The sequence below is a fragment of the Hydra viridissima genome, unplaced genomic scaffold (assembly GCF_058129835.1).
Source record: "Hydra viridissima isolate aposymbiotic clone 2 unplaced genomic scaffold, HvirCarnegie_v1 scaffold_1, whole genome shotgun sequence".
NCBI lineage: Eukaryota > Metazoa > Cnidaria > Hydrozoa > Anthoathecata > Hydridae > Hydra > Hydra viridissima.
The window spans coordinates 13,294,246-13,312,779 of record NW_028324300.1 but is presented as its reverse complement, the minus strand read 5'-3'; the positions used below and the strand labels follow the sequence as shown (position 1 = coordinate 13,312,779).

Sequence of the window (18,534 nt, the reverse complement as noted above, 5' to 3'; positions counted from 1 at the left end):
TCTTATGTATTGCTAGGACAAATGAAATCAGATGTACTAGAAAAACATTTTAGGGAATATCATCAAGGGTCAGGTGGCACATATCTGATAACTGTGTAAAATGTTATTCAAAAACTTAGAATCGACAAAACTGGTAAGTTGCTAGATGAGCAAGCAGATTTTACAATATTTCCTCCTGCTCACCACCGCTGTGATAACTGTGAACTTGATGTGGAGTTTGATATGTCAATATGTGAAAATTCTGAGGGTCAGTTGCGAGATGAATGCAAGCAAGGGGTTTTATATATTCCAGGTTTTATTGCTTAAAACTTCCAGAATTACATTCAATTTTAGAAGAAACAGACACCTTTAATATGTTTCAAAAATATGGAACTTTGATTATTTCTTTGAACAGGGGAAGACTAAGATAACCTTCTGAGAATTTAGTCTTCTTTGTTATTTATTGTTTTTTTATATTTGAAGTGACAGTTGTGAATAAAGCTTCACCATTGCTGTTCAAGAGAGGATTAGTTGACATTTTTATTAACTGCAATAGTAAATTTCAATTGCTTGTTCGAAGTGTTAAAAAAGTTTGCTACATTTTGGCAAACATTTTTTTAAACAATTATTGTAAAAAACACTTTGAAGATTTTGGGAAGGAATGTTTAATAAAACAATATTTAATAAAACAAGCAAAACTTTCAACTTCGAAATAAAATACTTTGAGTTAAAAAATTCAAAATAATTTTAATAAAGTAGAATTAATATAATTGTTTTTTTTTATCAAAGAATTTGTTAATTGTATTAAAAGTGTTAAACTGCTAAAATAAACATAAAGCTATAAAAATGAGATTTAGCCATTTATAGCTAAACTCTTTAAACTTGTATTTTAATTAACTTATTTATAAACGTAAAAAATATTCCTACAAAATTTGCTTCCAAAATTTAATCAAAATGTTTTGTCCTAATAAAGCTCTTTATTTGTTTCTGAAGTTTGTTTACAAAAGCAAGGATAAAAAATAATTTTAGCCGTAAAAAAGTCGGCCTTCGTAAACTTAACGGAAAATTGTCGCGGCCTGTTTAAGAAGGCCTTGAAATTACGGAATAAAAAATCTTAAAAGTATAAAGACCAAATGATAAACACGGAAGATCTAGAAAAATTTGCTTAATAAGTCAAATAGAAGATCGCCGTGGTGAAAGCGAGCGTTTTTTTCAAGAAAACTTTACACGAATTCACATGAATCTTCTGATGATGAGAAACTACGTCAAAGAAATTACAACAAAAACAAGATGAGAGCGAATTTTATTGTAATTAACGAAAAAATTTTTTCTCCGTACATTTAAAAACAACTCGAAAATATACTTTTATAACATATTTTTAAAATCTTGAAATTCCAATTTTTTGCATTATTTTTCTATTTCTTCCCACATTTTATATTTCAAAACAGAGTTGATAACACCTCCCGGCGGCAAAGTAACTTTCAGCCAAAAGGTCGACTTTTTTTGGAGGAGGAAGCCACTGGCGGCCGTCGTCAGAAGATATTTCGGAGGCAAGTTGGTTTAGAGATCACCTCCAGCAGCTTCTGCCTCCCAATTGGCAGCAGCCAGAACGTATTTTTGGAGGCAGAATGTTCAGGAGAACACCGCCAATCGAGAGGCAAAAGCCACTGGGGGCCGCCGTCAGAAGATAGTTTGGAGGCAAATTGATTTGGAGACCGCTATCAGTGGCTTCCTCCTCCTGATTGGTAGCAGTAGTCAGAACTTATTTTTGGAGGCAGAATGTTTTGGAGGCCGCCGCCAATCGGGAGGCAGAAGCCTCTGGCGGCCACCGTCAGAAGATGCTTTGAAAGATAGTTGATTTGGAAACCGCCTCCATAGGCTTCTGCCTCCCAACTAGCGGCGAAAGCCATATTGAAGTTGGTATTGTAGTCTCCCGCCGCCAGAAAACATGAAAAAAAAGGGTGTTGCCATGTTTGTTAATAAAGGAAAAGTAGCAGGAGTTTTTTATTGCTCATAAACTCTGGATTTTTAAAAGTGATAAAGAATTTGTTAAAACAATCGATAGCAAGGGAAAAAACAGTTAGCTTTTTGTTTGAGGCGGCTGTAAAAACTCTCTTGGAAATAAAAAGAAGAAAATTCTGCTGTTTAATTGTTAGAAAGCTGAAAACCTTTTGTGCTCTTCGATGCAAAAAAGTTTAAAACTTCGTTTTATAAATAGATGTTTTAAACAGTTTCTTGGTAAAGATCATTATTTAAAGGAGAGCGGTTCCAACAAGATCTTAAGAAAATGGATGATCGTTATCAATGACATTAGGAAAAACACATGATGGCAGATTACTTTCCAACAGTATTGTCCAGCTTTCTTTTGTCAACTTGCATCAAGCAATTTGAAAAAAGAATGAGCTATAAGCAAAAGTTTCTTCCTAATCGAATATTTATGAGTAAACGATTTGTTCGAAATCCTTTTCAAAATTAAAATTTACATTACTTTTTTATAAATTTATAAAAGGTTTGACTTTGATAACATGATGTTTATGCTATAAATTGTTTATTTTAAACGTGTTATTGACTTTTTTTTCATCTTTTAATTTTGTAAAAAATAAAATCTTTCAAAATATACCCTAGAGTTTTCAAATGAGTTTCAATTCAGAAAATATTTCGGTAGTTAGCACTAAAAAATGTGCTAACTACCTAGAATTTGCAAAAATTAAAAAAGTTCTATGCAAAAAAATTTCGAATTTTTAAAGTTAAAAACTGCACCACACAACAAAGGTGCAAGCCAAATTAAGCTAGTATTACACAATTGGTAACATAAAATGAATATAAATAATATAAACTACTATAAATATATAAACTGTTTACCTTTACGCCAGATTTACCTAGATGATACATCTCATTATTATTAATTATGAATAGCTTTGTTTTTCTTCGAAAATTCGATTTATCAACACCATTTACTAATAGCTGTCTTTGGATTATTATTTTTTCTTTTAAAAAAATACAAACGTCAACTAATTCAGTGTGAGGTGTTTAATTTTTAATAATACAATGCATTTAAATATCCAAAAGAGAAATTCTTAATGTTATTCGTACGAAATGGAATCGGTTCTTTATTGCCTTTCAAGAAACCACAATCTTTTAAGCGATTAAAAGTAATGACAAAATAAAACGCGGTCGCAAAATACAAGTTGCCGCAAAATACATGTTGCCGCTAAGTGCACGTTAGCCGCAAAATACTTGTTTGCAGCAAAATATTCTATCTACGGGATAAATACCTATTGACGACCGTAAAAATTTTATGAGATTTTTACTGGGGGAGTTAAAAAATACGTAGTAGTAAAAATTTTATAGCAAACTGGAAATTTTAACAAGTAAAAAAAATTCCTTTACTATAATATTTGATTCGATGAATACACATTTTCCATTTTCAAAAAAAGAAAAAGTTAATTTTTTATAAAAATTTTGGTTATTGGAAAAAAATCAATTCAAATCAATATTAATTTCTAAAATTTTTAATGAGCATTTAAAAATATTGGGTTTGTCAAGAATTTTTAACAATATCTAATGAGTAAAATTAAGAATTTAATGTTAAGGTTGAAAAGTGACAGTTTTAATTCAACTGATGAGTGACTTGTTCAAAAGTTCAAACTTTGATCCCATCAAAAATTGTCAATTTGTTTTCCATTAATATTCGCGGAAAATATTTTTTAGCCTATGGCATGGACTTTTAACTCTTTTAAATGTAAAACTTCAAATTTTGTTGATAGCTATAAAAAAAAAAAACCACTGACAAAATCATAATTTTTAAAAATAGTCAGTTTGGCAATAAATTTCATATAAAACGCAATTTTGATGTCAAGTTTTTAATATTTAAATCCAATTAATCTGTAAATTGCTTGTTAATTTAAAAACAAACTTTTTTAAATTAACAAGCAATTTAAAGATTGAACTTTTTTTTAATAAAGTTTTGCCCCTTTGTCTTCAACTTCAGGCGACGGGAGGCAAAAATTTCGTCTCCAGTTTAGAGGCTGCAGCCGACTGGGAGGCAGAAACCACTGGGAGCAGGCTCCAAATCATCTTGCTTCCAAAAAATCTTCTGACGGCAGCCGCCAGTTATTTCCGTTTCCCGATTGGCGGCAACCTCCAAAACATTCTACCTCTAAAAAAAAGTTCTGGCGCTAGCAGCCAATTGGAAGGTAAGAGCCAATGGAGGCAGCCTCCAAATCATCTTCCCACCAAATTAACTTATGGCAACGGCCGTCATTGGTCTCCGCCTCCCGATTGGTGGCAGCCTCCATAACACCTTGCCTCTATAAAGAAGTTCTGGCGGTCGCAGCCAATTGGAAGGCAAAAGCCACTGGAGACGGCCTCCAAGTCATCTTGCTTCCAAAACATCTTCTAACGGCGGCCGTCAATGGCTTTCGGCTTCCGATTGGCGGTAGCCTCGAGACATTCTGTCTTCAAATAAAACTTCTGGTTGCGGCCGCCAAACGGGAGGCGGAAGCCACTTTAAGCAATTTCCAAATCAACTTGCCTTCAAAATATCTTCTGACGGCGGCCCCCAGTGACTTTCGCCTCCCGATTGGAGGTGGCATCTAAAAAATTCTGCCTCCAAAACAAAGTTCTAACGGCGGCCTCCAATTGGGAGGTGGAAACATCTGGAGGTGGAAGCCAAAACATTCTACAGGCAAAAAAAGTTTTGGGAAGCGGCCGCCAATAGCTGCGGAAGAAACGTGGAGGCGAGAAGGTTTTTGCCGTTTATCATCTCTGTTTCAAAAGTAAAGCCATAGTGCCACAAAAATGCCATTATGGCAAAAATATGACAAATATCCGAAACTTGGCATTCCACAGCGCAAATTAACAATGCTGCACAACGGTCTGATTCAAGCACTGACGCACTTTGCGACGAAATCCCAATTTCGTGGCAAAAAGTTAAATTTTTGCCTTTTATATTTTTGTCTTTTTACGATCAAATTTTGTTTTTAGATAGTCCTAGAACAAAATTCCGAACAGGGTAGGTATATACCTGCTCTAGGGTGGCCTGGACATCAGTTGATATTTAGCCTCCGTTCGTTACGCACTAAACAAGTCAAAAAATTCTTGCTTGTTTTAAAGAGCTTTTAAACTGAAGAAACCATTTCTATTGGAATTCGGCAAAATGGAATCACTTTCTGGAGGCATGTAGAATATATGGTTATGCACTGTTATTGCTAATTTTCATTTTTTTTAATATTTAAATTGCGCGACAAGTAAACATAAAAAATTGTAAATTTTTTATCTGAAATCGATTTTCTAATGTCGTTTTAAAAATTTAACCGCGGTTATCCACCTTCTTTTGACATGGAACTGATAGTGTATAGTGTTAAGTATAACATTTTAAAAAACTGGCTGCCATTGAGTGCCATTTTAATAGTGAGACTAGTTTTTATCGAGGAATGCGTGGTGCGACATAATCTGTTAACAAAGATTAATGTCTGAAAATGGTCATGGAAACTAGTGAATTAACATTATTTAATGGCACTAATTAGATTTAAATGCAATAGTTTTTTACTTTAAATATATGCTTTACAAGTTACTTCTCATTTCGTTTTATGATAATCTGAAAGTTTTATAAAATAGTCCTCAAAGAACTCTCAGCCGTTATAACTGTATTATTTTTTACAGAGTCTTCCAAATCTTCATATATGGAATTGTCAAGAAAAGATATATTCTTTATGGTGAAAGACAGTTTAAAAAATGAATATAAATTCATCATTGATGTTTTGACAGATGCGATTTTCAAAAAAACGGAACATGTGATATAAGTAGGCGAGGATGAAATGTAATTATCACGGTTATTTTCAAATTTTCGATCGAGATGGAGAGCAGCAGGAAGATAGGAAGATTTTTTTTTGAAAAAAAATGAAGAATAGTTGAAGAGCACCGTACAATTTTCAAAATATCCAATACTGAATGCACAACACCTGAGAAGATTGGGATGAATGATAATAAAAAAGGAATATGTGGGCAACCTTCGCAATCCTTTGCTTCATCTAGTAAAAGATCAAAGTGGCGAAAAACTCGAGAAGTACGTTCTACTTTTTTTACAGAAGAATTGGCATATGCAGCTCAAATCAGTTTAAGGACTTTTGGTCAAGTACATGCTGCTCAAGTTGTTAAAGATGTCACGTTAAAAACCCCAACAAGAGCCTCAAAATATATATCCGCTGTTAGTTCACAAAATGAAGTATCATTAACCCCAGATGAAGCACTTTCTTTAATGATCGAGAAAGGAGAATCAAAGCACTCTTATCAACTATCAAGAAATGTAGCTAGAATACATAAATGCAAGTTATATCCATCAAACCTTGAAGTAGAAAAAGCAAAAAAACGTTGTTATCCATCAGTTGTGTACACAACTGTTAGTGATTCGTACAAATTGAACTACAGACTTTACTTGATCATACCACATCTAGAATTATACAACTTCAGGCTGATGTCATTGATACTCTAAATCCGGAAATTCTGCAAAAATTAGTACTTTACTGTAAATGGGGATGTGATGGAAGCAGCGGTCAAAGCGTTTATAAACAAAAACTTTCTGAGACTGGAAAAGCTGATGAAAGCTTTTTTTATAGTTCTCTTGTACCTTTACAATTAATACACAACAACCACGAGACGGGTGAAGCAACTATTGTGTGAAAAAATCCTAGACCACCATCTCCGCGATTCTGCAGACCAATACAATTGCAGTTTGTACACGAAGATGTACAGTCAACATTGAAAGAAGTTACCGACATTGAACTACAGATTGAGGGTCTTGCACCATATGCTAGTGAACAAAATGGAAAATCCATTTCAGTAACTTATTGTATGTCATTTACGATGATTGACGGTAAAGTCTGTATAATGCAGTAACTGGTACCACTTCTACACAACGCTGCTTCCTGTGCAAAGCTTCCTCTAAAGAATTTAATGACATCAACAACATTATAAAAATGGACATCACTACAGATAATTTAAGATTTGGCATATCTACATTGCATGCATGGATTTGTTATTTCGAGTGCTGTTTGCATCTGTCGTATAAGCTAACAACTGAAAAGTGGCAAGCTCGTCGAGAGGAAGATAAAAAGAATGTGAAAATACGTAAGGAAAAAATACAAACTCAATTTAGGATAAAACTGGGGCTTATCGTTGATTGACCAAAGCCAGGTTATGGAAGCTCTAACGATGGAAATACAGCGCGCCGCTTTTTTCAAAATGCTGCTATATCTGCTAAATAACAGGAGTCGATGAAAAATTAATTCTCTGATTTCATGTTATTTTGCAGGTAATTTCGAGCGGGTTTGATATAGATGATGAAAAGTTCAAAGACTATTGTGCAAATACTGCCCATTTATTTATTGCTTTATATCCGTGGTATTACATGCCTACATTTGTAGATAAATTGCCGATCCATGGAGCAGAAATTGTAAAATATGCCCTTTTACCGATTGGACAACTTTCTGAAGATGCCCAAGAGTCACGCAATATGAATATTAAAAACTTCAGATTACATCATTCAAGAAAATGCTCAAAAGAATCGAATATGAGAGACATTTCTCTCGAGCATCAGGAAATTGCCCCATAGACCGGTAAAATCTCTACATCAAGAAGCTATACAAATGCTAAAACAACCTGAAGTCACCAGACAAGAGAAAAGGAACAATTTCAATTTAGATAAAGTGGTTCAACATCAGATTCCGAATTGAATGATTCGATTATTGATGAATATGACATACGTGATTTTTGTTACTAGGGTTAAAGAAACAATTTTTTTACATATATGTGACTTAATCTTTCACCAATTTAAAAAAAATAATACAATTAAAATTACAAATTTCTGTTTTTTTATTAATAGTATAAGTTTGGAAATAATTTTACAATCTTTTTGTTCTAATTTAACTCCCGAATCATTAGCAATGACCTCAAAAACCAAACTACATGAGATTTCATATTTTCAAACTATGAACAGTTTTGGCCACCATATGGGAGACACCATTTTGAATTTTTTAAATCTGACCTCAGATTAATTATCAGCGACCTCGAAAACCCTTATGTAGGTAATTTGGGAATTTTGGCCACAAAATCAGGATTTCGTCCCAATGTGTGACATTTTGTTTTCCATTTTCTATTGAAGTTTATAAACGCTTTTTATGTGTTTAAAAGAACAAAATAATTTTTTGATATTACAAGTTTATATTCATACATAACTTGTTATTTTTGAATAGTAAGTTTAAAAGATTTAATCCATTTATATATCTGCGCAACGGTGCTTTGTATAATTCATAATCGTAGCGCAACTTAACACAAAAGTTGGCCTTTTAAAGTTTTTTATAGTTTGTTACAGGTAACAACTGAATATACATATTTAACACCGAAACAGGAAGGTCGAATGAAGATTTGATCCATTCCTTATTATCTTTTTGATCCTATCTTTTCACAGTTGTGAAAAAATTTACAAACAAAAAAATTAAAACTCGATACTGAAATATTGCCTATGCTAAAACTCCATAAGCAACACCAAAAAATGAAAACTCATCATCAGAAAGTAAATAGTTTTAGATTTTGTTTATCAATATACAGGGTGTTCACAAAGTCTCTTTGCAGTCTATTACAAAATCAGTGTATGAGATACCTTAATAAGATTGGTTTTATTTTAATGAGTGTTTGTTATAGTTTTTTTCATTAGGAACCTTTTCACATAAAACCGTTATTTCAAATTCTCCTTAAATGGCTACTCCTCAAGAAAAAAGCATAACGTGTATGGTAGTTTATTGAAACAAAATCGGATGTTCAGACTCAACGAAATTACAGATGTAGGTATGGAAGAGATCTACATCCCGTTCATCTATTAGTGCACGGCAAAAGAAAGTTATGGAGATAGGGCAGTATAGGATAAAGAGAAGAACGGGCGACTAAGAACATTTGAGAAAAAAGTTGATTGTGTTTCACAAGCGTTCACTCTTTTTTAATTACATGTTCATCCGCACTGCTGCCAGAGAGTCGCGACTATCGCGTTCAACAGTGCACAAGGTCCTCCACAAGAACTTACGGCTGTACACTTACAAAATACAACTGTTACAGGCTCTTGAGCCTAATGATTGGCCGAAGCGAAGAGAGTTGCTGCCAAATGATAAAATTCATTTGAGATATATGCTGTTTTATCTTTTATAACACAACAAACTAAAAGGGCTAAATAAATCTTTACGATAGCATTCTGAACCACTTTGCTCTGGTAGAAAGTCGATGAATTGTAAATTCCGTAACCGGTGATTTGTCATAACTGAAACGATGTTTTAACTTTTTTATTAATCACTTCAATTGCTTAAACTTAGGTTAATGAAATACTCCGAACTTATTCAATATTACCTTAATATTTTATACTGACTTTTTGATTAGCTGTGCTTAAGCGAAAAAGAAATCGTTTATATGCAGTTAACAATAACTCAGTATAATATATATAAATATATACATATATATATATATACATATATATATATATATATATATATATATATATATATATATATATATATATATATATATATATATATATATATCTGTTATTTAAATGGAGAAAAACAACATTTTAATGGTACTTAAAGTTTCGTGCCTTACGGCAATCGTCAGCTATTAATTTGGCCATGATAGCTGCACAGTAAAAGAAAAACTCTGCTGTTATTTTTTATTTATATAGGTAATTAATAGCTGACGATTGCCGTAAGGCACGAAACTTTAAGTACCATTAAAATGTTGTTTTTCTCCATTTAAATAACAGATATATATATATTGCTCTATTATTATAATATTGAGCACTCTTTTACGCACAAGAGCTTTGTATTATTTTGATATAATACATAACCAATCATATATATATATATATATATATATATATATATATATATATATATATATATATATATATATATATATATCAAAAGTCAGTAAAATGACGAAAAAGGAAAGTAATTTTAAATGATCGCAATAAGTTTTGAAAAAGATAACTAACCGAAAATTGAATAGCCAACAACGAAACCGCTGAACTTCATACTGTTAACCTAAAACAACGTAAATTACACTGAACATTTGAGTGGAACATTAAGTTTTTGAAAAAACATTTTAGACTGGTATTTTAATGAACTGCAAACGTTTTTATGCTTTCTTAGATTTTAATTGATGCTCTCAAAACAAATGTGAAAAATTTTAATTATACTTTTCTTTTCTGAAACAATAGTTATTCTTACAATCTTTTGGTTTTATTCAATGAATTTATGAAGGAATTCAGATGGTCAGCTAAGCTTCTTTTAGATACAATTTTAACACGCAAAATTTAACTGCGAGATAACAGTTTTCTATTGGAACAGTTAATCTAATTTAAACACATCTTTTATCTTCTGGAAGGACTGCTAAAATACTTTTCTAGCCTGAGAGCAATATTCAAAAAGATTCTGGTGCAAGGTACTTTAGAAGATGAAAAATACTTTCATTTAAAACATTTTTCAAACTTACAGAAAACTTACCAAGAGATCAGCTGGAGAATCGGAATGAAACTTTTTTAATTTCAGAGAACTTGGTAAAAATGACCAATCTCCTTGTCGCAACCTCAATATATGCATTCTAAATAACATATTTTAAAGACAAAAAAGTCAAAAAATACACTTAACTGCGTTATTTTGCTAATATCACTAAATAATCTAAATTTGAAAGCAAAAACATAAAGAGATCCTCTGTTGCCATTTAAAACCACTTTCCATTGAAATACTGGTGTAAATATTGTGAAGACAATTTGAAAGCAAAAGCAATAAATAAAAACTGTTACCTGTACAATATAAGTGAGTTAGAAATGATGCAGAAGAAAATTAAAACTGTGAATGCAATCGCTAGCCATATTGAAACTAAAAAAGAATTATTTAAAATGTTTCGAAGTGTTGTAACTAAGATTTTAGAACTATTACTTTGTTAACAACAATGATAAAATATTGATGAGAATGATTCTATATATTAATTTGAAGATTGCAATTTTAATCTTTTAATGATAACGAAGAAAAGTTGAATATGACGATTAAAGGTGATTAAAAAAGATTTGAAAGAGACTTTCATAGATAGACTACCAGTCAGTAAAATATTATTATTTGTTCAGCCATTTCAAACATCAATTGCTAACTAAGAACTTTTAAAAACTACAGTCTCGTTTTCAAAGAGCTGCAAAAAACTGAAATAAAATGTGACAAACTTAGCTCAATTCACTTAAATCAATAAATAATTTTAAATGTTACTTATTTACACAAAATATTTTTGGGTTATTGGCGTAAAAAACTATATTTGAAGAAGTGCCTCACATTGTTTTTTAGCTTGTTTAAAATTAAAATTAGCTTAAGTTTTATTTACTTTATGGTAACACTTTCGAAATTTTACTGTAAAAAATATATAACAAGCTTATTAGTACAAAGAAATAAAGGTAAAAGAGGGATTAATAGACCATTATAAAAGAAAACTTTTAAAGTGAATCTTGTTAAACGTTGGTTTCTAATATTTTAAAAGTCTTTCAACTAAAGCAAGGTAGAAGTAAATTATTAACAAAAGAATGTTGTTTCAAAAAAGTCATGCCGTGCATCTACACCAATGAAGTCATTACCAATCAAACTAGTGAATTAACCTAAGTGATAAATGTAATACAAAAACTTCATTTTTTTTACCAAAAAATACTTCAGAATATAAGTTTTGCATTAGTATTAGTGCAAAATGTAAACAAACATTTGTTCACGGTGTCTGGCAAAGAAATTGAAAAAGTCTTGCAGTTTTACTTAAAAAAATCTACTTCACATTTCAAAATCACAAAAGAATTTAGCATTATGACATCAACTGTAGGAAACATTATCAATTACAACAAGCAGTCTAATACTATTTTTAAAAAAATAATTGGAAAGGAGGAGGGGGGGGGGGGATTTCAACAAGGAAACTTTCATGAAGAAATTTAGGTCAAATAAAATTTTCTTTAAACTCCTGGACAGCAGTTTTACAATAATTAAACTTTAAGATGTTGAAACCAAGTTTAAATACATTTAGACTGAAAATTTCCTCCTAAATATCTAATCTGGTAAGTTGTGCAGCTGCGGCTTCTATTCCCCTTCGTTTGTCACTAAGTAGACTATACTGCGGATATCTACATCAAGGATTGTCTGAAATATTGCTTCTTTTATCAAGAGCTACAACATTTCTACACTTTTCTGGCCTGATTTAGTTTCAATTTATTGCTTTGAGAAGAAATTGAGTGGAATGAACAGAAAGAAGTTAATTTTTTTCCAAAACTAGCTTTTCCTTCCAACCATCCCAATAAGCAAACCATTTAGTGTAACTCGTCAATTGTAATAGGACACTTGAGAAATAATGGAAAACAAGAGGTTTCACTTAAGGATATGAAAAAAGCATTTATGCATCGAAAAGATTATAAACACTTTAGACATTATAGTTAGTGTGAAGACAAAAATTAGAATTTTGAATTGAAAATCTTAAAAAATATTATAATGCTTTCAATCACTTTTTAAGTTGATGTTTCATGAGTAAATGGTAAAAAAATTGTGTAGTTTGATAGTACTATTTTGGAAATATTTCATTTAGAAATCAGCAAAACTTCGTGATAACCCAATAAGGAAAAAATTATTATAGCTGACCTACTCTGAGGAGTATAAATGCAATATACCACCTCAATTTAATGTCAACAATAATAGAATATCTAGATAAAAGATAAGAGAAACATTTATGTAAATTATAAAGTTTAGGGAAGAATATTTATGTTAATGATAAAACATAGGAAGAAAAATTACATAAATTATAAAATGAGTTTCATTCAGACCAAAGTGCATTTCTATTCATATGATTAAAATGTAGTTATGGAACCAAAAGCTGGTGTAAAATACATCTACCATAAAATACTGATTTTGTTAATATAAAATTAACTTTTAAGGCTTTTATATTTTCATGATTATCATCAAGATGGAACAGTTTGTTAAGAATGCTTGAGTGCATTTGACTTCCAAAATTAATTGAAAAAATTTATACAAAATATAATAGTTAGAGCAACATATAGTCTGAACCTTTTAAAAAATTCTTTTTCATGAATAACAGACATTTGCAAAGTTTTATAGGAAAGACCAAACAATAAGAAGTAGGTCAAAATCTTTAAAGTTTTTAGAAATAGAGTCATTGACCATAGTCAAATTTCAGTTTCATCAATTAACAAGTATAAATTGTATTAAAATTGTCATTATTAATAAAAGTCTATTTGATATTATCCCTTCTTAAGCGTGATTTCTCTGCATTTGGATACAATACTATGTTCCGTTAAATGGCTTACAGCGTATACTGGGGTTGCTCTTCAATTCTATAACAACCAGACATTGCACCATCTTGGATTGAGCAACCCTTCATTCTTCATCGTGGTTGTTTACAGCTTGTATCTTTATGCGCTAATTATATAAAAGTGTTAACACTATTTATTATCTAGTTAAAAGACGGTAATTTAAATTAAAGTAGTATTAATATTAGTAATTATATTACTATTTTTATTAATAAAAAGTGTTAACACTATTTATTATCTACTTAAAAGACGGTAATTTAAATTAAAGTAGTATTAATATTAGTAATTATATTACTATTTTTATTAATACTGCACTTATATAATTTTAATGTTTAGGCACTCAAGATTGTCCTATAAATAGTACAGTTACATCTGCTCTTGACAATGCTTGCATTTTTTTCATAGCATATTTTAAGCTTATCTTTCTGTATCATCAGATGTGCCGTCATCTGCTGTTCAAATGTATGCTTTTTTCAGATTCATTTTTTTTGTTACTCAAATTTGGCACAAAACAAAAATTCAAAAAATTAAATAAATCAAACTTAGGACAAATTTTGTACAAGATATAGATGAAGTCATTTTTTAAGAGTGATTTGGTCTAGATACAGATGCTGAAAAAGCTGAATATATTGTACAAACTCACTTTTGACACAAGTAATATAATGGTTAAGATCTCCCATAACAAATACTATCAATGAAAGTTCTTCTCGGAAAAATCCACAAATCTGTTCATAGTAGCAAATGATATTTACCAATAGCTAAACAAAAAGATGACAAAAAAAAAAAAAAAAAACAACAAAGAATAAAATGATGAAACTTAATTAAGTTAATAAATAGATTAATACAGTTTTATTTATTTAGCTTTATTAAAATAGGTGCTAAAGATATGATTGCCATTTATTTTTTTTATTATTAACATAATATAATACTTTGCTAAAACAAATGTTATAGCAAAGTATTACATTATGTTAATAATACTTTTTTAAGCAGTAAATTGTTTATGAACTTTTTAAGTTATAATAAAAATATCTAAAAAAACCCTGTAATATCCTCCAACTGCTATTTTGTTAATTATTGAATATTAAACTCATAAGCTCCAAAAAAGTCAACTTTCAATCTAATGTCTTCATTTATAAATTTGAAACAAGAAAAAGGTTTTTGAAGAGCAACAGATGAATATTTTGCAAGAGTAAAAATGCTGTATATAAAGACTAAAACTGTTCACACCTTTTGCTAATACTTTTTTATTGGCATATGAAACCAACAATTTTAGCCTATTTTAATTGAAAACATGTTTACAGTAGAAGTTAAAGTGCAATTATGCTTTACTAGAAAACGCCTTTAAATAAGGTCAATTAAAACAAATTTTATCGATGGAAAAGCATCAATGTCTGCATCTATAGTTAAAAAACTTGTTTGATTACTAGATAATAGAAGATAATGAGAACAATTTTAATTGTCAAACTTTAGCAAGTTTTAGATTTTTATTTAACAATTTTAAAATTTTTATTGAGTACAAAACATTTTAAGGTTAAAAACCTAAATATGTTTTACAGTTCAAAATAATTAAAATAAAGCAAAAATAACATTAAGTTTTGAGGCGACTGGTTTAAAAATGCTCTGAGATTAACTTAAATACTTTTCTTGATAAAGGTGAAGAGAACATTTTTAGAACAGCAAACTTGTACACCAATTATTTGTAATTGAATTTCGCGGAAGAAATTACCCACCCAACAGCAAGTCGTCTTAAAGACAAATTGAAGACGTCTTGAAATTGGTCATAAAGATGTCTTAAACTGGTCTCAAATGAAACACAGTAAGTCGTCTTATTTAAAACGTCTTAAAGTTGTCTTATTTAACACGTATTAAAGACGGCTTAAACTGGTCTCAAATGAAACACAGTAAGTCGTCTTATTTAAAACGTCTTAAAGTTGCCTTACTTAAGTTGTCTTAAAGTTGTCTTAAACTGGTCTCAAATGAAACACAGTAAGTCGTATTATTTAAAACGTCTTAAAGTTGTCTTATTTAACACGTATTAAAGACGGCTTAAACTGGTCTCAAATGAAACACAGTAAGTCGTCTTATTTAAAACGTCTTAAAGTTGTCTTATTTAACACGTATTAAAGACGGCTTAAACTGGTCTCAAATGAAACACAGTAAGTCGTCTTATTTAAAACGTCTTAAAGTTGTCTTATTTAACACGTATTAAAGACGGCTTAAACTGGTCTCAAATGAAACACAGTAAGTCGTCTTATTTAAAACGTCTTAAAGTTGTCTTATTTAACACGTGTTAATGACGGCTTAAACTGGTCTCAAACGAAACACAGTAAGTCATCTTATTTAAAACGTCTTAAAAATGTCTTATTTCAGACGTCTTAAAGTTGTCTGAAACTGGTCTCAAATGAAACACAGTAAGTCGTCTTAACTAAAATGTCTTAATATTGTCTTACTTAACACGTAGTAATGACGGCTTAAAAAGTCGTGTGTGTGTATATATATATATATTACCTTTCAGTCTCCTGCCAATACATAATAAATATGTATATTTATATTGTGTTAGAAGGAGACTGGAAGGTGGTGTCAGAAAATAGAAAGGTGTGAATATATGAACTATCCAAATCCATTAACTGAAACAAGAGACACGACTTACTATAGAAAAATACTTCACAGCATCCACAAAAAAAGAGTACATGATTATAAAATTTTATTAATATTTTCGTGATGCTGGTGCTTTTTTTTAACACACCCTGAATAAATTTATGGACTGTTTTATCCGATTCCTTTGGATATGTCTTTCGGACAGCCGCTAAAAAGAGAAAATTAATGGCGCAATAATAGGTCAAGAAAATAATTGTTTTTTTGGAAAGCAGCGTTATAAGACACCAATTATACATTTATAAAAGTGGGTTTCTTTAAAATTTCTCTACCCGCCTCTCTGTCTATCCATGTTGAAATTTATCATCAGCGAACAATGTAACTTCTAAATTCGATTAGTTTCTCAGATATCTGCATATAGTCAACGCAGAAATCCGGAAACATATAATACCAGTAGCTATAAGAGGAGACTATAATTTTGATGTTACTTATACGACTGGCAACTAAAATCGTAATCTGTTCGCTTGCAAAATTCTTGTTCTTCATTAAACTATTTTAAACATCATTACTACTCTTCCTTCCCAAGAACCTTTGATAATGCACCCTTTCACAAGAATAAAATCCAGTATGAACAACAATCCATTTTAAAAATGATCTTGCTGGAGCATCACAGAGAAAAGTTCTAATTTTAATAGTGTGTTCAACTGATTTTATTGTCAAACCGAATAACTTTGAACCACACAATTCTTGTCATTCTTCCGTAAATGGATATAAAGACGTAGTTAAAAACGCAATCAAGGAAGGAATTAAAGCATGGACGTATAAGAGTGGACGTGCAACTTATTACAGTTTAACTTTTTGTATTAGCAAAAACTTTTATAGCATTTGTTGAATAAGACTGTTCATGATAAAGTAACTACTTCACGTGTTGACAAATTACTTAACAAATTACACCAAGATAAAGAAAATTAGTTGTCGGCAAAAACAGATTTTATCATTTTTTCAAGATGAACATTTGTAAACTTGGGAACTTTTTTCGTGTAAACAAAATCTGTCAATGATAAAATAGATCTGTAAGGGTAAATTTAAAATGACTAAAAAAAGTATCGCTAAATATAAAAAAGCTTAAATATACTTTTTTATCAAGATCTGATTTCATTCAATTCTTTCGTCCTTCATTCGCCAGCTTAGTCCTTCATTCACCAAGCTATTTCATAATTCATTTGGTAATGCAAAACTTTTTCAAAAATGATTTAAATTTATAATTATCTTACAAAATGCGGCAGATATTTCATGTTTTCGTTTTTCATATTTCGTATATTTTTTCATTTATCATAAAAAGCACATAATAACCCATTAGTTTTTGTCAAATAAAATTAAGGTTATATATAGCTGGTAAATCATATTATGTTATTATTAAATTCTTAGTTGTTCTTGCGGTTTGCCATAAATAAACTTTGCTAAATTCTTTAAAACTGTGACAAATTATTTTTGCTTTCTTGTATTCATTTTATGTATAAGTTATTTAACCATAACTGTATATACTTCTGTTGTTGAACATATATATATATATATATATATATATATATATATATATATATATATATATATATATATATATATATATACAGTGCTTCCAGAAAGTATTAGCGCACTCATAGTTTTTTTATTATGGACAACTTCAAATCAATATAAATTGTAAAGTAATTTAAACTTGGAACTAATTTTTTTTTTAAATGAAAGGTAAAAGCAATAAAATTTAATTATAATGTCAAATATTGTCAACCTGCTTGTTTTTTTTATGAGTAAATTAGAAGTTTAATGACTACTCGGAAAAATGTCTGAAATTAAGCGTGCAAAAGTATTAGCGCACTTACAGTTTTTCAAAGATTCTAAGAAAGTTTAATATTTTATGTGACCACCTTTGTTTTTAAGGCATGCCAAGACTCTACGCGGCATAGAATCTATAAGTTTTCTGATTAGTTCTTGTGGCACGGTGTTCCACAACTCTTGGATTTGCGTTTTGAGATGCACCAAGTTAGTGGGCTTGCTTTTTTGTAATTTGCAGTCCATCCAACTCCAAAGATTTTCAATAGGATTTAAATCAGGTGAGCGAGCGGGCCAAGGCATTAGATTCAACCGTTTTTCTTCCATTTATTGCTTTATTAAGCGTGGTGTGTGGCAAGGAGCGTTATCTTGTTGAAATTGCCAGGTGGAGTCAGCCTTGAAAACGTCCATTGATGGGTGTAAATATTCTTCTAATATCTCTCTATATCGATGTTGATTAAGGCGATCAGTGTAAAGATGCCCCAGTCCATTGCTAGTTCCAGCAATGCAGCCCCAAATGCCAATTGAACCTCCTCCTCCTTGAACTTTTGAAATGATAAAACGAGGATTATACTTTTCGTTTTTGTATCTCCTCACGACAACCCTTTTCTTGCGATTAATATTTTCAAAATTTGACTCGTCCGAGAAAACTACTTTTCTCCATTGCTCTACAGTCCATGCAGCTCTCTCTTTGCACCATTTTCTTCGCTTGAGACGGTCTTTGATACTTATTAGTGGCTTCTTTTTTGCAA

The 18,534-nt window shown here is 30.6% G+C and overlaps 1 protein-coding gene across 4 annotated transcripts in view; it reads right to left on the bottom strand.

Moving 5' to 3' along the window:
• The window catches only part of LOC145187460 (stimulated by retinoic acid gene 6 protein-like), a 78,362-nt gene that overhangs the window by 17,369 nt on the left and 42,459 nt on the right, over positions 1-18,534 (bottom strand). For 2 of the 4 annotated variants that reach the window (XM_090073758.1, XM_090073760.1), the window contains 4 exons: positions 14,004-14,118; positions 10,823-10,898; positions 10,524-10,620; positions 10,013-10,061 (listed from right to left, as the gene is read on the bottom strand). In XM_090073758.1, coding sequence (XP_089929884.1) covers positions 10,013-10,061; positions 10,524-10,620; positions 10,823-10,898; positions 14,004-14,118 — 337 coding nt within the window. Of the gene's footprint in view, positions 1-8,569; positions 9,287-10,012; positions 10,062-10,523; positions 10,621-10,822; positions 10,899-14,003; positions 14,119-17,090; positions 17,130-18,534 lie in introns of those variants that run through there. The other 2 variants (XM_090073765.1, XM_090073761.1) reach the window with 2 other exon arrangements.